This window comes from Micropterus dolomieu, linkage group LG22, assembly GCF_021292245.1.
Source record: "Micropterus dolomieu isolate WLL.071019.BEF.003 ecotype Adirondacks linkage group LG22, ASM2129224v1, whole genome shotgun sequence".
NCBI classification, from domain to species: Eukaryota; Metazoa; Chordata; class Actinopteri; order Centrarchiformes; family Centrarchidae; genus Micropterus; species Micropterus dolomieu.
This window is the reverse complement of record NC_060171.1, coordinates 14,291,606-14,318,075: the sequence shown is the minus strand read 5'-3', so window position 1 is coordinate 14,318,075 and position 26,470 is coordinate 14,291,606. Positions and strand designations below refer to the sequence as shown.

The window sequence follows — 26,470 nt, the reverse complement described above, 5'->3', positions numbered from 1 at the left end:
TCACACAGACGAATTATTGCCAAAACATTGAATCCAGTTATTGCGGCGAACAGTAACGTTACGTTAAATTACAGAACAGCACAACACATTGACCAGTGACAACAGTCAACAAAAGCATGCCAGCAAACCTTACTTGTGTCATATAAAATTTAATCGCTGACACCGTGCAGACGACATCATGTCAGTGGCAAATGTATTATTTTCGACAGAAATCTTAACGTTAGCAGCTGAAGTGTTAGCTAGCACAAAGCTAACGGTCCGTTAACACAGTCGGCATCCCCGTCTTCTCATAACAATGGCTGTCGGCGCTATTCGCTGGATAACAACAAAACAGAGCCAAGCCTGACAATAAAAACGGTGACAACACACAGAAATAACTCAGCAACATCGGTTTATTTCAATCAACTGCACGAATCCAAGTAAACTTTTGCAATATATGTAATTTGTTAGCTTGAAGTAATACGGCAAAAAGGGTGCAGTCCTCTTCATAACAAGCAGGCCCTGCTGATCCCTCCTGTTAGCTAACGGGCTATCATCCTTTCTGCTCATTTCAGCCGCTGCTTCATGGATTCAACACAACTTGTAAGGTTATTTCAGCGAATGCCTCACTCACCTTGGGTGTGGTTTAGCAAGTACACGAAGAGGAAAACTTGAAGAAGCAGCATATCTGACAAATCCATTGTTAGAACATTGATACCGTTTTCACTTTATTGTCCTACTTAGATAGGCGCAGACGCCCTGTGTTTATTGCACCTTACTCTTATCGCCCCCTCTCTCCGGCGTCATGACGTAAGACGCAGAGAAGCTTGGCATCCCTTCCCCCAAATGCATCATACAGGCCTGCATACATTACAATACAGGCACAGCACTAACTGCCTGGTGTAGTGTCATGTATGCAATGTCTACATGTTTTCCACCATTACAGGCTCACTCGAAAACAGGAAAATTATATATATATATATATATATATATAAATAAAAATGTAAGTGTCCACACCATAAAAGTTCTTACTTTTTTTTTTTTTTTTTTTTTTAAACACACCAAGACAGTTCAATGAAAATGTCTTTGAAACCATTACATATTATATATAAAATATATAGAAAAGAATCAACAGAAAATGAATTGGCAACTTGTTTGATAACCATTACAATAAATCTAATTACTCGTTTAGGTTTCAGCAAACAGAATTTCTTTTTGCAACCCTGTTGTAAAATGACAAATTACCTTGAATCCTTGAGTAATTTTTAACACATTTCCAAGTTCCAGCTTCATCAATTGTGAGAATTTGCTGCCTTTCTTTCTCATATGTGATGGTTGTACTAAGCTGAATAATTAGAGTTTTGGACTGTTTTTGACTCGGGCAAAACAAGCAATGTGATGATGATGGCATTTTCAGTATTTCCTGTGACATTTTATAGACCAAACAATTCATCAATAAATGGATAAAACAAACACTAATAATGGAAATTTATTTGCAGCCCCTATTTTATATGTTTTTTTCTGGTAGAGTAGTGACAAACTCGTAGAGCCATCATACAATTCATCAGCAGCCAACTAAATGTTTTCATTGCTTGGCAACCCAAGATCCTGAAAATATAGTGTTGCCAAAGAAAAGGAAACACCATCAATTTGGTGCCTGGTTGGTGTTTCCTTTCATGCATCAGCTCTGATTATCTGCACGCTACTTGTAGTTGTGGCAGCCCTCAGTGATAACCTTCATCTCATGATGCACCTCTTCCTGTTGAAGGCAGAGGTTTCCCCGATGATAACGCCACGTCACAAGGCACACTCCTCGCCACGAAATTCCCTACACTCAGATAGGATTAAGTTTGTGATGTATGAAAGATAAACATAAACATCCACACCTGTCCTAGAGGACCAGAATTTGAAAAAAAAAAGAAGCACCCAGATCATTGTTTCCTTTTGACCACACTCTGATTAATTAGCAGCTTAGTCTTATCAGTCAGCACGTCTGTGTCCGTTTATTCCAGACGAGCTCCTCTGGCTCCAGTAGCCACCACGTGACACACCTCCACATCAGCCCCAAGTTTCTGCAGCTCATCCAGCCAGATCTGTTGCTTCTGGGACAGTCGGTCACTGGGCCCCTTCACCTCCACCAACTACAACAACAAGAACTCCCATGTTAAATTCCATGGTGCAGAATAATCCATGTATCTAGAGTTAAAATAAAACGGAAAATATCAAATTCAAAGAGCCAGGATGTGAGGATCTCACCTTGTAGCTGTTGTTTGAGGTGTTCCACACCACCAAATCAGGCAAACCCCCACGGCAGTGTCTATAGTCTTTAGACATTCGTGCTATTACCCCTCCTAAGAAGGCTCCACCCATGCAGGACACGAGAGACTGCAAAAAAGGTAGTGGTTATGTTAGTACCACATTTATATATTATGCAATATGATCACAGCTGCAACGATTAATGAATTAGTCAATGGAAAGAAAATGAATTGTTTTGGTAAGTAATGGTATCATGTCAGTTTTCAAGCAAAAATGTTAAACATTTGCTGGTACAAGCTTCTAAAATGAAAGGATTTGCTGCCTTTCTTTGTCATTTATGAATATTTGGGTTTTGTATTGAATTGCATTCGATTTTACATGTGTACCTAATATGTAACCTAAAAGTGGCCACTGAGTGTATATTTAGAAGAGTGACAGTAAATACCTGTGCCTGTTGAAGGGATGAGAAACGCTCCCAGTTGACCAATGAACACACTTTACCCTCATGGGAGGTCCACACATCTACCAACATGTCATGCAGAGTCGCCACTGATGCCTCGCTGAGTAACTGCACACGAGAGTCGATCGCCTCTTTTCTGTTCTCATAGAAACAGTCGGTGTAAAGATCCAGTGGACATGTCTGTGAGAAGATGGGTAGATGAGTTAAACCGATATAGATGCACAGATATCCCACAGATGTTAAATACGTTTACCTTACTTTACCTGGTACGGATTTCTGAAAACATCTGGAATACCCTCCATAAAAATGATGTCCCAGAGCAGTAGTGCAAACAATGTTGAGAATGTTGAGCCCTCTCCATGGATCCCTATTACATTAACAATGGCAATGTGATGTTAAGATGATGAAAGGATACTGAAATATTTTTAATAGGCAAAGCACAACAGCTTACCTTGGTCAAAGCCTTGTTGGCGGTAATGTGCTAAAGACAGCTCTTCCACAGAGCATATTACAGTGGCATTAGCACTCTCTTCCCCCTCTCTATTTGCTGGTAAAAGAAACATAGATTTCCCTGTGCCCCCCTCATGAGGGAAAAGCTGTCCTCGGATGGTCACCTGCAGACAAAGTTTAAATACCAATTCATTAATATATTATTTTACTTACACCCAGTCATTTCTATTTTCCCCCCTAAACCCCAAATACTGACGTGTTGTGTTTGACTCACATGTTTGACATCTTGGACTTCAATAGTGGGCAGGTCTTTTAGTTGCAGGCGATACTTCTTGAAGCTGGCAGACTCTTTCATCCTAACCGCTCTCTGATGAAGAGAGAGCTTATGCCCAGTCCGCACCAGAGGGTCTGACAGCCCATCTCTGATAGTGCAAATAGCCTAGAAACAATTGGCAAAGACCACCGTCAAACAAATGAAAACACAACAGTTACAACTGAGCACAACGTCACAAGAAGAGATAAATGCTGAAGATGTCAGACAGAGGTGAATGACACCTCAGATGCTGGTGCTCACTTGCTCGGGTTTCTTCAGATGCTGGTGAAGGTTTAGTGCCAGTCTGTCCCACCATCGCCCACGGCTGTCAGGACAGTAAACAGACTGTAACAGTAAGGACCGCAGCTCCTCTACTGCTTCCTGTCACACAAAAGTAAACCCCTTTAACATTTTTAACTATGACATAACTTCATGAGTACTTGAATTTGTGTGAGAGTGTGAATGGATATGGTCAGAAAACCTCATAGCGACGTAGCCTCTGCAAGATCTCCACTCCTCTGGACAAGATGCGAGTGTAAGCCCATCCCGTGGTGAAGCTGCGCAGGAACACAGGTAGCTCCTGCTGGTGACTAATCCAACACAATGATAACATTAACTTTAAACAATATTCAGAGACTGAGTGTTTAGACAGAAGCAAATTAGTAGATTTATGTCACCTGAGGTCATGTTTTTTCCTCAGTTCCTGCCAGGCACTTTTGGCAGCACTATAAAGCTCCATGGCCTCTTCCCACTGACCTCCCTGCATAGCTGAGACTACCTCTTGCAGGGCTCGCATGGAGGCTTCATATCTGGTGTGATGGATGGAATCATTAGTATCATTAGAGTATTCATTCCTGGCCGTCCTGCATATATGAAATATAAACTCAACAGAATTCTTTAGCAGACCCTCACCTGATAAGATCCTCTCTGTCCCTGAACACCTTGGATGCGCGCTGCACTGTGTAGTCTGGGAAGGCCAGGCGTCCTGAGTTGACCAGCAGGATGGTGAAGAGCTGGTTCTGCCCACCAGCCGCCGTCTCCTCCTCATCCATGGTGTCCGTCAGAGAGAAGAGTAGAAGGATGCGAGAGAAGACAGCCCGAGGACCAAGACAAAGACGCACACAGAAACCTGCAAGCTGCTTTGCCCTTTAAAGTTAGAGAGAACATGGGTGAGATCATTACTGCGAAACAATTACTGTGAATGTCTGTGAAGATTCTCAGCCATCAAGGTCATAGTTATCCATAGCTACTACTGTGAATGAACACAATGTGTTTGATCATCGCACCTTTTGAGAATGACAGCCCCAATGTTGTTTTGTGCAGAGGTCAGAGAGAAGAGGGATTTCTGCCTGCTCAGACGGAGAAGTCCATCCACTAGCTGATGTTTCTGAGTCCCAGAATTGCCCAGATGGAACGTCTTAGCCAGAGCTTTGAGTTCAGGAGCAGGCAGGAGATCCAGAGCCTCGCTTAACTCCTGGAGGTCATTTTCTTTGATACACAAAAACAGCATAGGAGAACAAAAGAAAACCTTGGAGTGATGTGGTGTGGTTTCAGCAGGATAACATACGTATTTTATTATATATGCTTTATTTGTATATCACTTTTCAAAACAAAGTTACAAATACAAATGTCTCTGCACATGTAAATACTGTTTCAACTCGTGTCAGGCACAGACCTGGCATGTTGCACACACTTATTGTTGATTGCTGATCTTTGTTGTTGTATATTTTTATGTTATCAGTTTATATATTTATATGTACACAATATTCTCTTCCGTTGCATTACGTCTGCATGGCACAGACCCAGAATAATGCACATGTATATATCTGCAACGTTGTTCTTCTATTCCATATTTATATATTTCTACATTTATTTATGTTGACTGTATGTTTGTTGCTGCAGCTGGGGTAGGTAACTGACAATGTGCTTTACAGTTTTGCCTCTCAGTCTCCCTGCAGGGTGCTGGCATACCCATCGGGAGCAACCTGGGGCTCAGTGTCTTGATCAAGGACACTTAGACAAATGGACAGGAAGAGCGGGGGATCGGAACATGAATATCAGCCTTCAACAGCATAACTATGTCAATAATTCAAGAGCTTTTCGTTAACTCTCCTAAAGATGCTCCAAAATGTCAAAATATATGTAATGTACCGGTCTGTAGAAAACCACCTCGAACCAGCTCCTCAGCAACAGGTCCCAGATCACTGCATATCTCTTCATAATCCAGTTTATTTACTTGGAGCCACTTCAGTTTCCTCTGAAAGAGTCTCACATAGAGCTTCTGCCCCATGACTTTGAGAGGAAAAATACATGTGAGTGATGAGGCTTTACTTACATTAATTAACAGTGACTGAGTCATATTTTGGCATACCTGAGAGCTTCTCAAATGCATGTACGAATGACATATCATGCTGGTCGAACAATGCCCTGTCGTCCTCATTCTCCAGCACAGCTTGTAGTACGGTCCGGAAGTTACGGAGGTAGTAGGGAAGCCGTGGGGGGGGTGAGCTCTCAGCAGCATGGTCACTAGTGCCGTTCTCGGGACCAGAATCTGGCAGTGAATCATTATTGACCGCTGCATCACTTTTCTCATATGTTTCCTGTGAACTCAGGGGGGGGTCACAAGTAGTAGTAGAAGGTACCTCAGCTTTAAGCTGGGCCGTATCAGTTGCCTCTGCTATACTTTCATTAGAAAACACCTCCTCTGTCTCTCTGCTGCTCCCCTCATATTTTGCTTTCTTTCTCAAATAAGACCCCCTACCGGTGGAAGTTGTTTCCTTTTTTCTCTTTGCTAGTTTGGAGGAAGAAGCATGCAGCTTTGGAGTAAGCAGTTTTTGCACAGTCTCTGATTTAGATGCTTTGTGTTCAAGATAGTGTCTTTTATCTGGACATGACAGATTTTCCACAGCTAGTGGAGGGTCTGCACTGGTTGTTGTCACACAGTCGTTTTTATCTCCTAAAGTATCAATCAGAAGATTTTCCTTCTGTGAGCTGCTGCAGAGAGTCTCAGAAGAATAGATCTCCTTTTCAGGATACGTTGGTGCATGTTTATTATCTGGCTGTGTCCTCTCAGGTCCCTTATAAGATATCCTCGATAACTTGGAGGAGAGGCTTCCCAGGTCAATCGTCCTGACCACGCTTTTACGGTTTATCTCCCGTGGTGCCTGCTGAAAGTTAGTCTTTTTGAAATAAGGGCTGGTATTGGTCTCTTTGACCTCTTGTTCTCTGTTTGGACCCGGCTCTGGGGACTTCTCGGGATTCCTTCTGGGTGACAGCTGGATGCTTGCCACAACACTATTACTTGCTGTTGCGGCACTGCTGTCTCCTCTCTCAAAGTTCTGACATTGCAAATCAATGTGATCATTGATCTTGAATCTTGGTACCAACTGGCCACACAGGGGGCAGGCCAGCTTGGGTGGAGGCTGGCTGCTGAAGAACGACGTGATTGGAGTTGTGGTGGCTGCACTGGCAGAAATCCCAGTTTTGGCATCGGCTTTCTTCTTAGTCTTGGACAAAGACAGACTTCGCTTGAGTTTGTCTTTGGTGGCTCTCTCGGACATGGTGCAGGCAGAAGAGCTGCTGCTCGATGAAAACCTTCGCGTTTTTCTTTGCTGCATACTCAGGAGAACTATAGCTTTGGACAGGGTCGATAATGCTGTTTAGCTAACCTTAAATGCTAACTTAACCAAGAAAGAAAAAAATCATTTTAAACTGTCACATATTTGTAGCTTTTGTGGCTTCACGCCTGCATTAGAAAATCGTCAAATACATTAATATAAAGACAACCAACGGTTCAAAACATAAGCTAACTTACCGGTGACAGAAGGGCTGCACGATAACAACGGTCCCGCTTCCCAGGCTTAACCAGCAGAGCGCAGAATGCCTTCTAGGGTGAAGTAATCGATCGCAACTACATCGATTATTTATACCTAACCTACCTAAGGCCAAGGTAAAATAAATCAAAAATGTTGTTTAAAATGTACAATATTTATGTGTATATTTAAAAAAAAATGTTTTTTTAAGTAAATGATAACAAATACGATTTACCGTATTTACAAATGACACCTTGGCACATGCTTAAATATCTGGGCTGTAAGAAATAAATATTGTTTAACTGATTTAAATTAAAATGATGTGGGTAAGTTATTTAGACGTATGTTTTACTACGTACTCAAATATGCCTCTCACTGTTATTTGTTGGGAGAACAGAGCAGTGAGCACATGATGGGGGGTGTATTTTCTACACAGGTTCCTGGGCTGCTGTGCGGCTTTTATTCAAAAATCACCATTCCGGAGAGCAATCTGATCTGATCAGCACACGGGCATTTTTACAAGGAGGGCGCCGACAGGACTGATGTTGGTAAGTGCCACGCGGAATTATCCAAGTATGGGCCCACATGTAAAAAACAAATTTTGTAGAGATGCATAAAGGCCTGATGTGGCTCCCGATAGCAGGGCTGAAGACAAAGCTGAGATGTGCTCCTCTGGTACTACATCAGCCCTTTAAGCTGGTTGTCAGCATGGTGCAGTCTCGATGCTTCAAATCAAGGTCGATGTGAATTGCACCAACAGGATAATATTGCTTACAGATGGTGAAAACAGCAGTGTGTGTGTATGTGTGTGTGTGCATGTGTGGAGGGAATCAGTTCTATCACCGCGTGCTATATGCGCAGGAAAACATCCGATTATTTTATGTTGGCAGATGGGAATGCGGCGTACACTTGTGGGGAAACCGGAGCAACCACAACAACCACTCCTGCAGCTGCGGCAAAAGTTCGGCGTAATGCGTTTATAAAATGCCACCACAAATACGCCAAGGGCAGGGCGTGAAATCTTAAATGCCGATCCTCAATCCAAGCCTATTATAAACCTTATTGTTTTTAATTAACACTTCAGCACCATGGAGAGGTCAAGATAAGGTCCGCTTGTAATACTACGGAGGGGATAGGGGGAGATTAGGTTTTTGTGCTCATAATAATCTCAGTTGCATTATCATCTGATCAAATCTGTGAACAGTGGGGATTTATTGTGTTTAGTGTGTTAAAGCTAAATCACATCCAGAAGCGTTTTTCCAGTTCAGCCACAAGCTTACGGGTCATATTCAGATGAGGGTGTTGACATGTTTAGACTGGGTGGATCTCTATCACATCTCGGGGGGTATTTGCCTTTCATTTGTTTAAAATAACAAATATATGACTCTAATCAATTGATCAATGTGTAACAATGTATGTAAAATTCATAGGATTAGTATTTATTTTATTGAATATACTCACTCTTAATATCCATTTGTTGATGTTGTCTGTATGCAGTGCTGTAGGGCTGCCACTAACTATTATTTCAGTCAATCTGACAATTATTTTTTTCAGAATCAGGTTTAACTATTGTAAAAGAAAGAAGAAAAATAACAAGTACTGCTAAAGTCAAGAATTATACATAAAGTAGACATTTACAGTACAAAACATATTTAAACAAATATGTAAAATATATCTGTTTTTTAAAATAAAAAGAGTTGGATAGTATTTAAAACGAAGAGTATGTAATGTCTAGATGCTCAAAGTATTAAGTATAGAGAATTTGTGCAATCAGCAGAGACAATAAGAAATGCAGTGAGTCTGATGAGGAGACTTTACGTTAATGTAACACCAACAAAACAAGACAAAACAGTGCGCACCAACACAGTGAGGCAGCCATCCCATATCTTGTGTGTCTTGATTAATCAATTAATTGTTTGGTCTACAGAATATTTATAAAAATAATTTGAAATCACATTTTCCAAGAGCACAAGCATTGACAATTTTAAGTTGCTTTTTTAGTCTGACTAACAGTCCAGAACTCAAAGATGTTCAAGTGACTATCACAGAAACTTAGGAAAACTTTCTGTCAATCAACTAACTGATTAATTAATGAATCAATTCAGCTCTATAGTGCTTTATGACCTTGTTTGATTCAGTGTAACTGTGTTGTGATTTGTATCTTTTCTTTTTTTGTTGCTGTTTGACTCCTTAAACAACTAAAAGAAATCATGAAAGCGACAAAGAGTGCAAATACATTTTCAACAATCTACATTGACATTCTTATGGAACTTATCTGTTCATTTGCCAGTACATAGGATGTTGTGTTGTGCCTAAGTCCAGGTCAAACATCCATTCAGGGATGCTTTTTAGATGTCATAAGAATGATGTACTATTTCATAAACGGTCTCCTCAGACGACACAAGTCATGGGTCATAAATCTGGCTCCCACACTAAACACATTATATAAATGTTTCAGGGATGAGTTTGTAAATGAGGGTACACTTTGACTGGAATAGGTAACAGTGATTTTACATAAGAAAAACATCACATGCTACTGGCCTGACTCACTTGCAGTTCTGCAGGATGTCAAGGCGAAATTAGAGCAGACACAACAAAACAAGATGACAGATAACAAACAACATCAGCAGTCACCACAGATAAAAGGCACATGTGTTAGATGGTGTAGAAGTAATAGACATTATTACATTACATTATTATGACTTTAATAAGTTTTTCCTTGAAGTAGGGATTGTTTCTGTGTTCGTGTGAACTAGAGACATTTGCTCTGATATAGCAGGGAATCTCATTCTAAATGTTTGTGTAAGTGTGCAAAAGAATCTTTGATCATATGTTGTTTGAATCTGGAATGGTGTGGAGTGCTTCAGAGATGCTCTGGGAATGTGTTGTTGGGTTGTATTGTTAAAGCTTGCAAAGTAAACAAGGAAAGAGGTTGTATTATAGCTGAAAAGGAATCGTATTGGCTAAATTATGTGTGTATTTATAGAAGGAGAGGCAGTTTAGTTTTACATAATGTTGGTTCCAGTGAAGAAATTTGATTTGTGTGAGTTCTCTTATAAAATGTAATATTTGTTTAGTGATTTATTTGAATAAAAGGCAGTAACAGAATATGAATGTGCTGTTGAAGATATCAAGTGAAAATTTACAGAGAGCATAATGCAAGCATCTCAGAAATCTAATTTTGTTTATCTATTAATGTTCACAGGGTTGAGGGTAGTGGGTTTACAGGGCCGGTTATGGCTCATGGAAAGAGGCCAGGAACCATTTCCAAAATATTGGCTCCCAGCCCTCCACCCTGCCCCGGTCCAGAACTCATAAAACGGAGCCAAGAAGAGCAGCAAGATTTGGTGAAGGAGACGTCTGAGCAACCACCGTGTACCTTGAAGGATGATAACAATGACCAGCTGACTCCTCCTTACCCTGCAAACCACTTTTACATGAGTTGTGACCGTAGTCCTGAAGACATGGAAGACACCTGCTCTGAGTATGACAACGTGGGCTCTGATGTTGAGCAGGACTATGATCAGGTGCTGCATTTAAACAGGGAGTGCGTCGTGGACATGATGTATTACAAACAGTACTGTCCCGAGGATGCTGGCTATATAAAGCATGCAGTAGGTGATGATATTAATGAGAACAGCAGTGCTGTTGACCAGTTGCCTCCCAGGCTTCATCATGGCACAGAAATATTCGAGGGATCACAATCAGACACTAAGCCTTACAAGACAGGCCGTCGCTTTAGGTCGCATTGTGCTCCGACTGCTGGGGATGAAGCAGAGAGGGAGGTAGAAAAGGGCCAGGAGAACAGGTTCTTCTTCAGTGACGGAGACGAGATAGAAGAGGTGCTGGATGGGGCTAAATTTATAGAGGATTTAGAGGAGACAGAGAACAGTGTTCAAGCCCTTTATCAGGACAATGGGAATGAAAGAATTAGAAAGGGAGGTGATGAAAAAAGGGAAAGAGAAGATGACTCTCGAGTCGCAATAAATCATAATATCCCAGGAGCCAATAAGAAGTGTGAGTCGTCTCACATGGGTCCAAAGGAGAAAGAAAGGCAGGGTAAAGGCAGAGGGAGGAAGGGAACAGGAGAGGACACTGAGCAGATTGTCTCTGGCATGAAAGGATGCACGACCAACAGCTCTGAACAGCGTCCAAAGACCTCGTCAAAGGACGGCAAAAAAGCTGCTGTGCGGACCAAAGCTAGGTCTGGTTCCAGTAAACAACATCCCCCTCCACCACCTCGTCGTTCCCATGCTCGGTCGCTTGCCGACACCCAGAAAGCCCAGCCTCGTATAGAGACTCCTCCTGTTCCCAGACCCATTCCCCTCTCTGCTAACAGCCTGGAGAGCGAACCTAGGGTTATCAAACCATCCCTGGCTCCTCATCACACACCGGAGCAACAGAGGGAGCTTCTTGAGGAGAGGCAAACACGGCCAGAGAAACCTCAGCAGGTAACCAATGCAAAAAGGCCAGGTCTTTGTCAGATCTCATCCCCTGTGGCCTGTGTTTGTTGGTGTTTCTATACAATCTACCAGCACTGTGTTCCAGAGAGAATTAAGCAAGATTTGAATTGCAGTACCTGCTTTGCCACAAATAGTCTTTGTCACCTTTTTCCCCATTGGATTATTATCTACAAAGGACAGCAAGAAAAATTTCAAACAAGGCTTGCCTAAGTTAAAGCAGATGTTTGTATACAACAGGGTGAGAAGCCAAGCTCAGCTGTGATAGCTGAGGACGTGCCAGAGCAGCCAAGGGGGCATCAATGTCCAGAGCTCGTCCCTGCAGAGGAGAGCAACACAGCCAAGGTAAAGACTTATTACACAACAGCAGGATTCAGCCAATATCTGATTAGTCAAAGATGTGTTTTTTGCTAACAAACAGCTGTTTTACATTGTTCAGTATTCACACTAAAGTTTGGAGAATGCTTTTGTAATATATATTCGCCACAATACTCACAAATATTTGCTGTGATAATTAATGGCAGAAAGTCTTCTCAAGTATTATTACCATAAAAAGGTTTTCCACTGGAGTCGAACTTACTGACATGTCAACTTATTTCAAAGAAAACACAAGAAGCCGCTGCTTTCCCCAGCTTTGAGGATGGTAATTGTCTCATAATACTCATTCATAGTTTTCTTTGCAGCACATTACAGTTTTTTTTAATTAGAGCCTTTTTGTTCTGCTGCTTAGTCCCAGGTCCCTGTGAGCCAGAAGATCTTATTGATGGGATCATCTTTGCTGCTAACTACCTTGGCTGCACTCAGGTGTTGTCTGATAAAAATCCATCCAAGTCTGTTCGCATGTCCCAGGCCCATGAAGCTGTTAGTCATATTAAGGTACTCCTTCTCTTCACAGAGGCGGTTGTTAGCATCTATTGATTAGATTTTTTGAATATTCAAATCTGCCAAAGAGGTTAATGTGCAATTTCTTCCCGTTTCTTTGTCTCAAAATTTCAAATTTCAAAGAAATCTGGCAAATAGATTAGCCTTGTGTCCTGGAGAAATCATTTAGGATTTGGTGGTTACCTGGATCTTTACATCAAGTTGCTTTTAACGCTCTAGCCACCAAACAGAGATACTGACTTTTTGCAGGTTTAAGACTCAAAATTGATGTCTCTGGGTAGAAGAGCAAGACACTTGTTCAGCTCAGTGCCTTTTGATTTGGATTTCAACAAATGAATGGAATTTTTAAGTGTACATGTACATGTAATAGCAGCTGACTTGGGCTACAGCAGTGTCATTTCTTTACCACATAGTGGAGCTGTTGTATACCTTTTTTTGCTCACTTGCCCGTGTTAGTGTGATTTAAGTACAGAATATATAAAATATATATATATATAAAACATCTGATTAAAACAATTTGTTATTTATTTAACAGAGCCAAGATGAAGACTCTCAAATGATGACAGAAGTGGACCTGTTTATCTCCACTAAAGCTGTGAAAGTGCTGAATGCTGACACACAGGTTAGTAACTGATCGTTGTGTGTTGATTCAGTTCCCCTTCTGTGTTTAATCATTTTTAGTGAATCTATCTACAGACATAGTGAGTAATGATTGACATTATTTTTGCTCCACGTAGGAGACAATGATGGACAGTGCCTTGCGTACCATCTCCTATATCGCCGACATTGGCAGTATTGTGGTTCTGATGGCACGGAGGCGCATGTGTCAGGCCTCATCAGAGGATTTCTCAGAATCCCCTGACTCTGCCTGCGAAGGGAAGAGTCAGTACAGGATGATCTGCTATGTTTTTGAGTCAGAGGATGTAAGTGTTTAATTGTACATTTTTAGTTTTGCATTTATAATTTGTTTTTAGATATTTGTTTTCCTGGTCACTTAAACCACTGTGAGTAGTTTTCCCCAAACACTCCCCTTTCCACAGGCACAGCTCATTGCACAGTCCATCGGTCAGGCGTTTAGCGTGGCCTACAGAGAGTTCCTACGAGCCAATGGCATCAACCCAACTGACTTGAGCCAGAAACAATACAGTGACATCATCAACTCCCAAGAAATGTACCACGATGACCTCATCCATTTCTCAAACTCAGACAATTGTAAAGAGGTGCGGCATTTTTTTATTTGACCGGGTAAATTCTGGATGATGAAAAATGGATTTCCCTTACCATAAATGGCTGTACCGGAATCCCACAAATCCTATAAACCCTGACATGTCTTTTTAAATTTAAAATGTGCTTGAGAAGTATTAAGAAATCCTTTCTTGTTTTGTGTTCCAGCTGTATGTGGAGAAGCAGAAAGGGGAGAACCTCGGTGTGGTGATTGTGGAGTCTGGTTGGGGCTCCATTCTGCCCACCGTCATCCTGGCCAGTATGCTGAACAGTGGCCCTGCAGCTCGCTCCGGAAAACTCAGTGTTGGGGACCAGATTATGTCCATAAATGACACCAGCCTAGTAGGGCTGCCACTTGCCACCTGTCAGGGCATCATCAAGGTATCAGCCACCTCCATGTTCAGTGATCATTCAGTCCTCCCTAAGGAAATGTTTTAATCAGAAAATGGCAGTGGGTGGTAATAGATGGATCTGAGTGTCTTTATAAGATCTATGATGGACTGGTGACCTGTAGGTTGTCCCCCTGTTTTCTACTTGCACACTGAGGGAGACTACAGCCTTAGATGACCCTCAAAAGAATTACGTGGATGGACAAAACACATGAATGAATAAATGTTTGGGTGAATCATGAAAATATAACATCCTAAGTGAGTTATTCCATCCACACAATCATGCAATAACACGATGAAACACCACATACATTCTTAACAAAATAGTAATGGACAAGGCTGGAAATTTTCATTAGTCCATCTCTCAGTTCTTTTTGACTCTCAGAAGTCTGTGGTCCCCAAAAACCTTTGGTTGCTACTGAAAGATGTAAGTAAATAAAAAAAACAAATAAATAAATTACTTTCGTTTGAAAAATAGGCTAATGAATTTCCTTTTAGTTAGCAAACACTTCTCAAACAGGCAGGATGATGTATGTCGGATTAAAAGAAAAGAAACTGCACAAATCATGTTTTTAATATTTTTTGGGACACCAATGAAGCTTTATGACACAGAGGAATAAGCTTGTGGCTTCAGGTAATACTTGTTAGTGGGATACATTCATTGTTTTGGAAAGTAAGAAACTTTATTTAAAATGACTAATGCTAATATGTTTTTCTGTTTTTTGTGGACACGGTTCAGGGTCTGAAGAATCAGGTGAAGGTAAAGCTGAGTATTGTGAGCTGCCCTCCTGTCACCACTGTCCTCATCAAGAGACCAGATCTCAAGTTCCAGCTTGGTTTCAGTGTGCAGAATGGCATTGTGAGTAAGCCCTTGTTAGTATGAAGCACGACAACTTTAGGTTGAGGCTCAAAATGAACGGTTGCCAACTTCTGAAGAGCGCCACTGTTTTGAAAGAGTGAGGATTGTGCTGTATACTACGCAGAGACATATAAAGTGTCTTTTTCACATCCTCAGATCTGCAGTCTGATGCGAGGTGGCATAGCTGAGCGAGGCGGTGTTCGTGTTGGACACAGAATCATTGAAATAAATGGTCAGAGTGTTGTTGCCATGGCACATGAGAAGATTGTTCAAACCCTGTCTGTCTCAGTGGGTGAGGTAAGCACTCCTCATGCTACAAGATGGCAATTTTCACTGATTACTGCACCACACAAATCACTGTACCATGCAGGCCTTTTAAAGATATACATACAGATTAGTTCAGTTTTACGTAGCGTGGTTCCAGGCCCAGATTATTGGAAACATACAGGACTACAGCATGCATTTAATCACTAACTAAAATCAATAAAACCTTGGTAAAAAGGTAAAAGCTAAATATTTTAAATCTCTATGGAGAAGAAGATAAAATATAGCAGAAGAACGATGATTGAGAAAACGTATTTCCTTTTGGTCAGTTCTTCAAATTAAAGTTCATATCCTTACCGACACAAAAATGAATGTTGTGTTTTAAAAGAACAGTTTGACATCTGAGGAATACACTTATCCGCCTTCTTCTTGAGGATTAAATGAGAAGTTAGACACCCCTGTCATGTCTGTACCATAAATATGAAGCTACTACCAGCAGATGTTAGCTTAGCATAAAGGCTGCAAACAGGGGGAAACGGCTGCCTACCAGCACCCCTGAAACATACTGATTAACACATTATATTTTGTTTGTTTAATCATCACAAAAACTGGAATGTAAAAATGACTTCTAACTCAATTAAATCCAATTGTATTTATTTACATAGCCCCAATTCATTACAAAAGTTATCTCATTGCACTTTTCATGTGGAGCAGGTCTAGAGCTTACTCGTAATATTTTTAACAAACCCAACCCCACCTTGAACAAGCGCTCCGTGACACAGGAAAGGAAAGACTCAGTTTTAGAAGATAAGGTAAGATAAGATAGACTTTATTGTTGTGAGGTAAATTTGTCTGACACATACAGTATGCTGTTAAAATACAATAACATAGTACATAGACAATCTGTCACTCATACACATGCAGACACACAATTCAACATACCTGTAGTCATCCTAATGGTGTACATAGTATGCACAGTACGAGTAAGCAGCCTCATTAACATGGTTATCATATAATGTGCATGTGTACAGTTGAAAATGAAAGCAGCATTACAGGAGTTAGCCTTTGTCTAACTTGCAATTTATGGCTATGATGAACACGAGCTCTTAACATACGGTTGAGCGTGCGCTGGTCAGGAAAAAAGCTGATACTGAGGGTGGAGTAGATGGGTGGGGTTTTATGCACTGGATTATTTATTTTCCACAACTTCCTTGTGTCCTCTGCTGGATGACTATAAGGAAGTAGTGGTAGGAATTCTACCGGGCAAGGAAATAGTCTGTCACATAACCCTAAAACAACATTGTGTTGTTTGAACTGTGCTGGTCAAACAAACAAGATGTCTTGTGTTAACCAGTGTTCTCGTAAGAACATTTTGTTAACTTTGGACAGAGCCTAGCTAGCTGTTTGCCCATGTTTCCAGTGTTAATGCCAAGCTAAGCAGCTGCCTGTTGTAGCTTCATTTTTATTGTACAAATATAAGATTGGTGTAAATTTTCTCATCTAACTCTCAGAAAGAGAGTGAATGAATGTATTTCCCGAAAAAGCATACAAATTGCTTAATTTATGGCCAAGGAAAGCTTTTTTATCAACCATTCTTGGTCTGCTTCATTACTTACACATTTCACCAGCTGTTAACATGGTGTGAAATTGTATTTGTGTGTTTTCCCAATTTCTTCCTACTTCTATTAAATCCATAAAAAGTTTGCAAAATTATTTGTCGTTTGTCTCTGGAATAAATTAGTACTAGATTCAAGTGATGTGCTTATGTACCTCTATAAATTGGCTCTTTGAGTTGACTGTGTAATCTTGCCCGCTGCTCTGATCTCTGCCTGTCTGCCAGATCAACATGAAGACAATGCCTGCTGTGATGTTCAGACTGCTCACAGGACAGGAGACGCCTATCTACATATAAAGACCCTGCATGGATCAGCCCACTGTAGTTCTGCATGTCTGACCGTGTGGAGGTGATGGACAGATGATGGACAAGTGGCTCAGTGGGACGAGGAGAATTTATTTTTCTATCATTTTATTTTTTTTGGCCTCTTGTTGCTATGCTGTAAAGAACATCCAGTTCTCATTTTCAGGTTTTATCTTGAATTACATTGTCATAATGGCCTTACAATGTGAATACTCTGTCTGTAGTACTGTATGTGCGTTTCTGGTGTGTGAAGAGAAGTAGCTTTAAGGTCATGATTATTTTCTTATGAAGAGATAAATTAGTACATTTATTTTTTATTTAGTCATTTTTATAATGTCTATGGAGTTTAAAAATGTACTTCTGCTGTAAATACTTTGGATTACTCAAGGACTTGGTTGGGAAGGCCATATTACTCCTACAGTATATGCATGTTATTATGAAGAATTACCAGGGATTCATTCTCAATCTGACGATAATCTATTACAATAAGTATTAAATGAAGACAATATGCTGTACAAAGGCACCAAACTATGTGTATTATGGTGATGCTGAAGGCCAAAGACACACCTACTTTTCAAAGACATAGAGTATGGGTGATCAGTACCTTTACCAGAGCGTACAGTACAAGAATGTATCAAAATATACATTTCTGAATGAATGTAATGTTATAGAACATTAAGAATGCTATCTCACTGCTTGATGTTTGTTTTGTTTTTATTTTGTAAAACATAAAGTACATTAGCCTGGATTAGAGATGAATCAATTGTACTTATCCAAGCAGTTTGGTATTCATTCTTCATCTCGTGTTTTCACATTTATTTGGATCTCAAAAGCTGTGAAAGATAGATACTTCAACCGATGACACCGCTCAGAAACTATACTAATTAAACCACATGTTGTTGCTATGGCAAAATGCATGCATTGCAAGAAATCCTGAAGGGGCTATCAAACATCAAAGTAATCAATATCAGTTATTACATAACATTTGTTAATTGCTAATGAAAAAAGAGTTGAACAATGACCGATCTATATTCCATATTGATCAGTGTATATAAACATACTGTATGGATCCCATACATTTATATATTGTACTTACAACTACTGCAGCATGACAATGAACTTTACAACTATTTACAGTTAAATCAATTATAACACTTAAGAGGGTCACATAGATAATAAACATTAATAATAAACAGTTGTGAAATTAGACACTCATCTGTAACATATTCAGCAAAAATATCTTCAAGTATTTTCTGGAAAAGCTCCCTGAGGGAAACCTGGACGGCTTCATATATGTTCCTAAAACACAGAAACAAAATATAAATGGACAAAGTGCAACACAGGAATAGAAACTAAATATAAATGGACATAAAAGTGCAGCACTCTGGATTCAGGATGTATATGCTGTGGTGGCCATAATATTAGTGATCCATTTTATTATAGTCTTGCATCCTTATTTATACTGCATTGGTCACATTGCTCAAATGTCCTAAAGTAGAACTGAATATGTAATTTGAAACAATAAATGTATATCAAAGTCAAGTTTTCCAACAAATTCATGAAAAGACAATGAATAATGTACCGTTGCTGCTTGTAAATAAATGACAAATCAATTTACAAGCAGCAAAATGTTACTTGATGGTTGAAAGGAATTACTTCCCTCTGGGTGTCACCAACTTACCGCCTTGACATTTGATGTCATTGGTAAGGTTGTCACTTCATTAAGGAAAACTGAATTCAGGTACCCCTCCCCATAAGATCCGTCCTCATCTTCATAACTGTCGACACCAATGCTGAAAGCCTCGTTCATCTTCTCTGGTATTATGACGTTTAACATCACCACCAGAATCCCAATGAGGGTGCACAGCACACCTGGACAAAATGTCAGTTAGTAGAAATCACCTCCCTTTAGGTCTTGTATGCCAGTTTAATGAACAAAACATATGAACTGAATGTGCAGCCTCTTATCTTCACCTGTAGCCAGAGCCAGCCAGAATGAATGGCTGTAATCAGTTTCAAAGGAGTCACTTCCTATGGAGAAAACACACTGTGGCGCATTCATGATGGTGGAGAAGGAGGCCATGGCGAAGAAGATGAAGGCAGCGGTGGCCATCATCATGTATCCAGCATACAGAATGACCGGCATGGAGAGGAGGATATTGGCGAGCATCCAGCAGCAAAATGCCGTCCTGTGAAAGTGTGCAGACAATTTAATGTTGGTTACTTTTAACAACCGTCTTCTGAAACTGACAGTTTATTAATGTTAATACCAAACTGTAAGCAGTGATGTTACCAGAGGGTTGCAGAGGCGTATCGTCCAGAGTATCTGTACTGAAAGATGAGTCCACATGGGCTGCTGAGGGTGAATTTCTCAGCAATGTACAGGATGGGGTTAGGTAACCCTTTCTCCAGAGCTTCCTCATACTCTTTTTCAATAGTGTTGTGCCAGCTGAACATCTCATTGTAGTCAATTGTCTCATTGAACTGTACAATAGGATTCCCTAAGAGAGAAAAGAGGGGAAAATGTATGTACATGCATTATGAAAAAATGAAAATTAATTTACAAGATAGATTTAAAAAAAATACTATATATAACTGCAGAGCAAGAATACTGACATGTTATCCCACAAACTGGAATTGTAGTTTTTACTATTTATGACAGAACTTTGTCCAGAATATTTGATCAGACTGTTAAGTCAACGTCTAAATAAGTGATCTAGCTGCCAGTATAATGTGTGTTACATTAAATCTACACATGACAACAGCAACAGTGACTCACCTTTTAGTGTAACATTAATGCCGTACAGTCCAACGTGCAAGCCGATCTCAGCGTTAACCACTGCATTGCTGAAAGACTTGTAGGTGGCATTAGTGGTCACTCTGGCCTCAGCCCAGTTGTCAGTAAAGTTGAGTGCTGCAGAGGAGGCACACAGAGGTGAATGATGTTGGCAAGAAAAGTAAAATTTGTGATTTATTCAACAACAGTGATAAGAATATAAAACTCACCCACTATCACCGCCCCTATGAACAAGCTGATAATTATTCTAAACATCCAGAACAGCCTCTGAAAGGAAGAAAAAGAGCAGAATCAAAATCAGTTCAGACGAATTGAATGAAAAAGGTGAGCACTTGAAATGAAATGTTATATATATAACATATGTATATAAAATGTTGTCATTATTTTGCAGTTTAAAAAAATGTCAACCCTATAAGGGGACAACAATTATGACGTTTTGTGACATGATTGCAGTGAGTAAATAGTTTATCTTATGGGTTGCACTCACCGACTTCCCTCGTATCCCTGGAAGAATGAGAAGAAGACTGACTGCTAGCACAAGGAATACCAGGATAATAGTTAGCAAGCTGCTATTGAAGATGAAGGAGGTCCTTTGTAGAGGGTAGAATGGGTAAATGTCATCGTAGAAAGTCATCTTAGCTCCGGATCTTACGGACACAGCTGAGACTAGACTACTGCAACAGTGAAGACAGTGTTAGTGGTTGGGTTCTCAGTTTCCTCCAGATGTACAGATAGCAGCTCTTGTTCTTTAAAGTAGATAAAGGATGGGGCATTTTACTGCTGTGTAGCATGGCACATGATTAAGCAAAACCATATCTAACTTGTCATACAACATTCCCTGGCACTTTTACGTTTCCTGCAAGATATAAATACATCTGTATACAGCACAAAGCCATGCAATACTATACATCCACTTCAGTCAGTGTAATGTAAATAGGTGCCCCTGACTTAGCCCCGTCTTGATTGTAATGCATTAATTTGAATCTAAATGAGAAGAAAAGTATCACATAAAACCAATTAATCAAACAGAGAAAATTTCAAATCCGAAAGATTTTTCTTACCCAACAGTTGAAAGACGATGAGTGAAGATGTGAGAGTGAACTGTTAATGTTGAGGAAACATACACTTCTTTTATACCCTGGCCCCCTTTCTGTCACTGGGGAGGAGGATGCATTGACTGGAATCCTGTGGAAAAGAGGTGTGATCCAGAGATGATGGCCATTCTCATTTGGGCAACACAGGTCACACACAGTTTGTGATAAGGTGTGCATCACATGTTGGCTTTAGCAGTTCACCATCCCTCACCTGTACCACTTCTGCACTGCATTTCAGCCTCTACAGTGGGTAAGACTAAACTAATTCATCTTTTCATCAAATGCAAAGTGATAGAGGAAACAGGATATTGTCTTCGAATGTCTGCGGTTTACATTCATGACAAATAGGAACAGTGCCAAAGTTTTGTAAGGTTTTGCTGTTCATTCAAGCAGACAAAATGCTTCACCTGTAGGCTACAGTAGAGTTAGACTTCCAGACTTTTTTTCTAATCACTACTAAACCACAAAGTAGGCTTTATTACTGTGAATCTAACAGAAATACAATAGTAAATGTCAGTTACCTTCACCTCGTCTTTCCAGAAGTTCTTCGCTCCTCTTGGCTGCGGACTGCACCGAGGAGCATCTCTCGCATCAATGGATTTGCGTAAACGGATTTGGAGTATCTGTGCAGCGGTTGGCTTGCTTCTCTGTGTCAGTGAACGTAAGTAGACAGCAGTTTGCAACTTCATACTAGAGTCACTTAACTGAGTCAACTGAGACATTTACAGTAAGAAACGCTGTTTAAATCTCGACATGTGTTGAACAGATTCACGCTGTGAAATAACCTGGGAGGTTCCGCGATTTGACGGCTGGTACAACAGTTTGGGATATCCCCGACGCGGAGCTATTGGTAAGTCATAGAGCTGCCAAAGTGTGCAGCAGCGGCAGCAGCATTAGCGCAGCATGCCAACACACCTGGACACCGCTCTGTGTTTGTGCCTGCTCAGGTTCTCACCTTGTGCGCCTCGTGCCCGCGCATTACCAGGACGGAGTCTACCACCCTCTCCAGGAGCCTCAGCTGCCAAACCCCCGCGGACTGAGCAGCCTGCTGACCGCGGGGCCCTCCGGTCTTCCCTCAGCACGTAACCAGACCGTGCTCTCTCTGTTCTTTGGTAAATATATAATGCATGCTGTTGCATTGAAGCGCAACAATGAATAAATGAGTGGCCAAACGTGAAATACAAACTGACATAAACTGAACTGTTGTTGTGAAGAAGATTATTTTCCCACTATATCTTACCGATTTTAATATCATTAAAAGTGAAATTAAGTCAGATGTTGCTTTTAAAGCTGCAATTAGGAGACATTAAAACACTAACATGTCAAGACATCCATTTGAACTTGCTTGGTAAATGTTTTTGTAGTAATGACTTTTAATCATTTTTACTTCTCAGGTTATCATGTGACTTTTGAAATTTTTGACTCAAGAACTCCTGGGTGTCCACCTGAGTTCATGAACATCCCGGTCCCAGAAGGTGACCCCGTCTTTGACCCTACTGCCACCGGAAAGGTCCTGCTGCCCTTCCAGAGAGGACCTTGGGACAAAGAGTCCGGCCAGAGTCCCAGTAACCCTCGCACACAGGTGCTGATTAGTGACTGTTTTCAATATAAATTAACACATTTGTTAATGTTTTTGCCAAACTGCAGCCTCCAGAAACAATCAGTAAATGTAAACAGTATGTACCATAACAGTTCAGGCAGTTCTGGAGGTAAGCATTAGCCTACATTATGTTACCCTACATTTCCTTTTCCTGAAGTGCCATAATTTGAGAAAAACTAACACAACACATGCAGGTGAACTTGGTGACAGCATGGATTGATGGCAGCTCCATCTATGGCCCCTCCACATCCTGGTCTGACTCCCTGAGAAGCTTCTCTGGTGGGCTGTTGTCTTCAGGTTCTGAGTTGAACATGCCAAATCAGGAATCAGGACGCAATTTCATGTGGAGCGCCGCTGACCCCTCTACAGGCGATCATGGACCCCATGGCCTTTATGGTGAGACAGACCAGACAGTGGTGATTTATATCATCAGGGGCCTTTATAGATATGCCAGCGGAGCTGTTAGTTGCTGACAGGTGCACTAATCTGACTCCTACAGTATGTCATTGATTAAAGGGACATTTCAATCAAAAGCACGATTCACGCATACATTAATTTCCTTCTTACCTGTAGTGCAGTACATCCAACCAACAATCATAGTTAAATGTGATTTATTGAAGAGATGTTGGCTGGGGCCCAAAGCAGTGGAGCTCATTAAATATTTGGCCTTTAAAGCCCCCAAACATAATGGTAATAAACAATAAACACAATAGATCTTAGCAAATCACACCAAAACTATCTGAATGCATATATCATATATAATATTGAATATATAAGATTGAATATGTTTTAGTGTGTGTTTGGCTTATTTTACCCTGGTCTGCTTTGATCAGGGTTGCAGCTTGCAGGTCTGAGTCACGAGAGGTCCTGCCTGACGTGTGACTCTTTAATTATTGTGTAAATGGCTTGTCACACTCACCACAGTAAATCCCTCTCTCTATAGCATAGAGGATGCCGTTCAGGAGTCATGAAACCAGTGTTTTGTTGCTTGTGTTGTTAAAGGTGTCTAGTTATTATCTGATTATCTGGGGCGGAGGCGGAGGATCTTCTCCTGTTGTCACTGCACTGTTGTCATGTCCTTAAAAACAAACAAATTATCAACCAAATTACCAAATTATCGTTCCATTAGTGGTCAGAGATCCTCATCAATAAATGAAATGGGATTGTGACACTACAAAGATATTGTGGAGAATATTTGTGAATTTTGGTACTACTTTCAGTGCAAAAAAACGTCACATACAGCCTATTCTCTGTTTATTGAGTTGCAGCTAATTCACATGATGGAATAGAAGAATTTCCTATAATTTGTGCCATTTTCTGTGTCTAGAGTTGGGAAATGCCTGGGCCAATGAGAACATGTTCACGGCAGCTGAGGGGATTATCTGGTTTCGCTACCACAATTATATAGCCTCCAAACTGCATGAGGAACACCCAGAGTGGGCAGACGAAAAGCTGTTTCAAAACGCCAGGAAGACCGTTGTGGCCACATTCCAGGTAGAAGGAAAGTCTCCATGTAATCCACATGCTACACAGGCGTTGATTTAATTTGCACTCTGGAAAGAGCGAGGTTGCATGAACACCAGGTGGTTGTGGTTTAATGGATGAAATTAATGGTTTAAGTGCAAATGCATCATCTCTTAATTGTTTGATTAGTCAATTCTGTTTGCAAGAACTGTCTTGAACAACAATTAGTGACTTTTTCTACTATCTTCTACTCTTTCAAAAGCTAATGAAACTATTTGGTAAATGGACTGTACTTATGTATTGCGCATTTCTAGTCTTCCGACCACTCAAAGCACTTTACATGTCACTTTCACACATTCACATTCACACACTGATGGCAGTGGCTACCATGCAAAGTGTCTACTGTTCATTGGAAGGAAACTAATCATTCTCACGCACTTACATGCAGGAACAATCTGGGATTGCCCAAGGACACTTCAACATGCAGGCTTTAGAATCAAATATTAGTGATATCAAAAAATCACAAAAAGACTTTTTTTCTATCTATCGAAACTATTAAAAAAAAAGGATGAAAAGACAATTAAAAAATAATATTCGCAGGATGTATTATCATCAAACTCCATGCAACAAGTTCAGTTTTCATGTGGATTCAAAAAGGCTGCAATAATGTTTATCCCTCCTATATTTCCACACAGAATATTGCTCTCTACGAATGGCTGCCTGGATATCTTGGAAACAAAACTCTTCCTCCTTACCCAGGTAAGACTCAGCCAGAGTGCGTGTGCGTACAAGTGGAGGGGAACAGGTAATGCACTGGTGACCACAAGCCGCGGTGAGGTGAGCTATCGTTGGTGGTTTTTGACAAATATGTGCTCCGTCAGCAAAGCATCACCCTGAGTCTCCTTTTTCTGCTGAACAAGCACCCGCAGCTGAAGAAAGTTAAAGGGACAATGATCTGATGACCCCATCACGATAATGACTCTTTATTTTCATAGCTGTGCTGCGTTTGTTGTCTCACTTTGAACATTTGGATGATTTTGAGTTTACTTTTTGTTATTTTGTTTTCCTTTTATTGTTTCGTGTTATGTTCTGATTTATGCGTTTACAGGTTACCAGAAGTTTGTTGACCCGGGGATCTCTCCTGAGTTTCAGACTGCTGCCATACGATTTGGCATCACTATGGCCCCACCTGGTGTTTACATGAGGTATTTTTATGTTTTATCCCCCACCTCCCCACCCTCAGCACAGTGTACCGCTGGTCATATAATTAGAATATCATCAAAAAGTTCATTTATTTCATTAATTCCATTCAAAAAGTGAAACTTGGATATTATATTCATTCATTACACACAGACTGATATATTTCAAATGTTTATTTCATTTAATTGTGATGATTAAAACTGACAACTAATGAAAATCCCAAATTCGGTATCTCCAAAAATTAGAATATTACTTAAGACCAATAAAAAAAAAGGATTTTTAGAAATGTTGGCCAATTGAAAAGTATGAACATGAAAAGTATGAGTATGTACAGCACTCAGTACTTAGTTGGGGCCCCTTTTGCCTGAATTACTGCAGCAATGCGGCGTGGCATGGAGTCGATCAGTCTGTGGCACTGCTCAGGTGTTATGAGAGCCCAGGTTGCTGTGATAGTGGCCTTCAGCTCTTCTGCATTTTTAGGTCTGACGTATCGCATCTTCCTCTTCACAATACCCCATAGATTTTCTATAGGGTTAAGGTCAGGCGAGTTTGCTGGCCAATTAAGAACAGGGATACCATGGTCCTTAAACCAGGTACTGGTAGCTTTGGCACTGTGTGCAGGTGCCAAGTCCTGTTGGAAAATGAAATCTGCATCTCCATAAAGTTGGTCAGCAGCAGGAAGCATGAAGTGCTCTAAAACTTCCTGGTAGACGGCTGCGTTGACCTTGGACCTCAGAAAACACAGTGGACCAACACCAGCAGATGACATGGCACCCCAAACCATCACTGACTGTGGATACTTTACACTGGACTTCAAGCAACGTGGAGTCTGTGCCTCTCCTCTCTTCCTCCAGACTCTGGGACCTTTATTTCCAAAGGAAATGAAAAATTTGCTTTCATCAGAGAACATAACTTTGGACCACTCAGCAGCAGTCCAGTCCTTTTTGTCTTTAGCCCAGGCGAGACGTTTCTGACGCTGTGTCTTGTTCAAGAGTGGCTTGACACAAGGAATGCGACTGCTGAAACCCATGTCTTGCATACGTCTGTGC

The 26,470-nt window shown here is 40.7% G+C and overlaps 5 protein-coding genes across 7 annotated transcripts in view; 2 read left to right on the top strand and 3 right to left on the bottom strand.

The window, feature by feature from the left end:
• The window catches only part of LOC123962173 (disintegrin and metalloproteinase domain-containing protein 10-like), a 15,920-nt gene extending 15,182 nt beyond the window's left edge, over positions 1-738 (bottom strand). The window contains exon 1 of the mRNA XM_046038136.1: positions 614-738. Coding sequence (XP_045894092.1) covers positions 614-680 — 67 coding nt within the window. The 5' untranslated portion in view covers positions 681-738. The remainder of the gene's footprint in view (positions 1-613) is intronic.
• Positions 375-7,340, bottom strand: fan1 (FANCD2 and FANCI associated nuclease 1). 2 transcript variants are annotated; one of them, XM_046038134.1, is made up of 14 exons: positions 7,273-7,340; positions 5,830-7,092; positions 5,610-5,750; positions 4,745-4,946; positions 4,371-4,604; positions 4,136-4,267; positions 3,940-4,048; positions 3,720-3,839; positions 3,420-3,584; positions 3,147-3,309; positions 2,959-3,062; positions 2,681-2,875; positions 2,236-2,364; positions 375-2,120 (listed from the first exon to the last, which is right to left on the bottom strand). In XM_046038134.1, the coding sequence occupies exons 2-14, from the start codon at positions 7,073-7,075 to the stop codon at positions 1,983-1,985; spliced, it is 3,078 nt and encodes a 1,025-aa protein (XP_045894090.1). In that variant the 5' UTR covers positions 7,076-7,092; positions 7,273-7,340; the 3' UTR covers positions 375-1,982. The 2 variants fall into 2 exon arrangements, with proteins under 2 accessions (XP_045894090.1, XP_045894089.1); XM_046038133.1 differs by lacking the exon at positions 7,273-7,340 and having other exon boundaries at positions 5,830-7,246.
• On the top strand, positions 7,098-18,574 carry apba2a (amyloid beta (A4) precursor protein-binding, family A, member 2a). The gene is made up of 13 exons (XM_046038135.1): positions 7,098-7,407; positions 7,707-7,818; positions 10,476-11,721; positions 11,971-12,075; positions 12,334-12,373; positions 12,461-12,606; positions 13,148-13,234; positions 13,350-13,535; positions 13,653-13,832; positions 14,005-14,217; positions 14,965-15,084; positions 15,241-15,381; positions 17,189-18,574. Exons 3-13 carry the CDS (start codon positions 10,507-10,509, stop codon positions 17,258-17,260), a joined length of 2,505 nt encoding a protein of 834 aa, XP_045894091.1. The 5' UTR covers positions 7,098-7,407; positions 7,707-7,818; positions 10,476-10,506; the 3' UTR covers positions 17,261-18,574.
• duox2 (dual oxidase 2) lies at positions 17,963-21,938 on the bottom strand. 2 transcript variants are annotated; one of them, XM_046038137.1, is made up of 9 exons: positions 21,679-21,938; positions 21,125-21,248; positions 20,551-20,737; positions 20,273-20,330; positions 20,046-20,180; positions 19,560-19,767; positions 19,241-19,455; positions 18,948-19,138; positions 17,963-18,565 (listed from the first exon to the last, which is right to left on the bottom strand). In XM_046038137.1, the coding sequence occupies exons 3-9, from the start codon at positions 20,695-20,697 to the stop codon at positions 18,554-18,556; spliced, it is 966 nt and encodes a 321-aa protein (XP_045894093.1). In that variant the 5' UTR covers positions 20,698-20,737; positions 21,125-21,248; positions 21,679-21,938; the 3' UTR covers positions 17,963-18,553. The 2 variants fall into 2 exon arrangements, with proteins under 2 accessions (XP_045894093.1, XP_045894094.1); XM_046038138.1 differs by having other exon boundaries at positions 20,551-20,734.
• Positions 21,752-26,470, top strand: part of duox (dual oxidase) — a 16,121-nt gene continuing 11,402 nt past the window's right edge. The window contains exons 1-8 of the mRNA XM_046038129.1: positions 21,752-21,818; positions 21,924-22,007; positions 22,105-22,269; positions 22,552-22,739; positions 22,952-23,153; positions 24,085-24,251; positions 24,917-24,980; positions 25,330-25,426. Coding sequence (XP_045894085.1) covers positions 21,752-21,818; positions 21,924-22,007; positions 22,105-22,269; positions 22,552-22,739; positions 22,952-23,153; positions 24,085-24,251; positions 24,917-24,980; positions 25,330-25,426 — 1,034 coding nt within the window. The remainder of the gene's footprint in view (positions 21,819-21,923; positions 22,008-22,104; positions 22,270-22,551; positions 22,740-22,951; positions 23,154-24,084; positions 24,252-24,916; positions 24,981-25,329; positions 25,427-26,470) is intronic.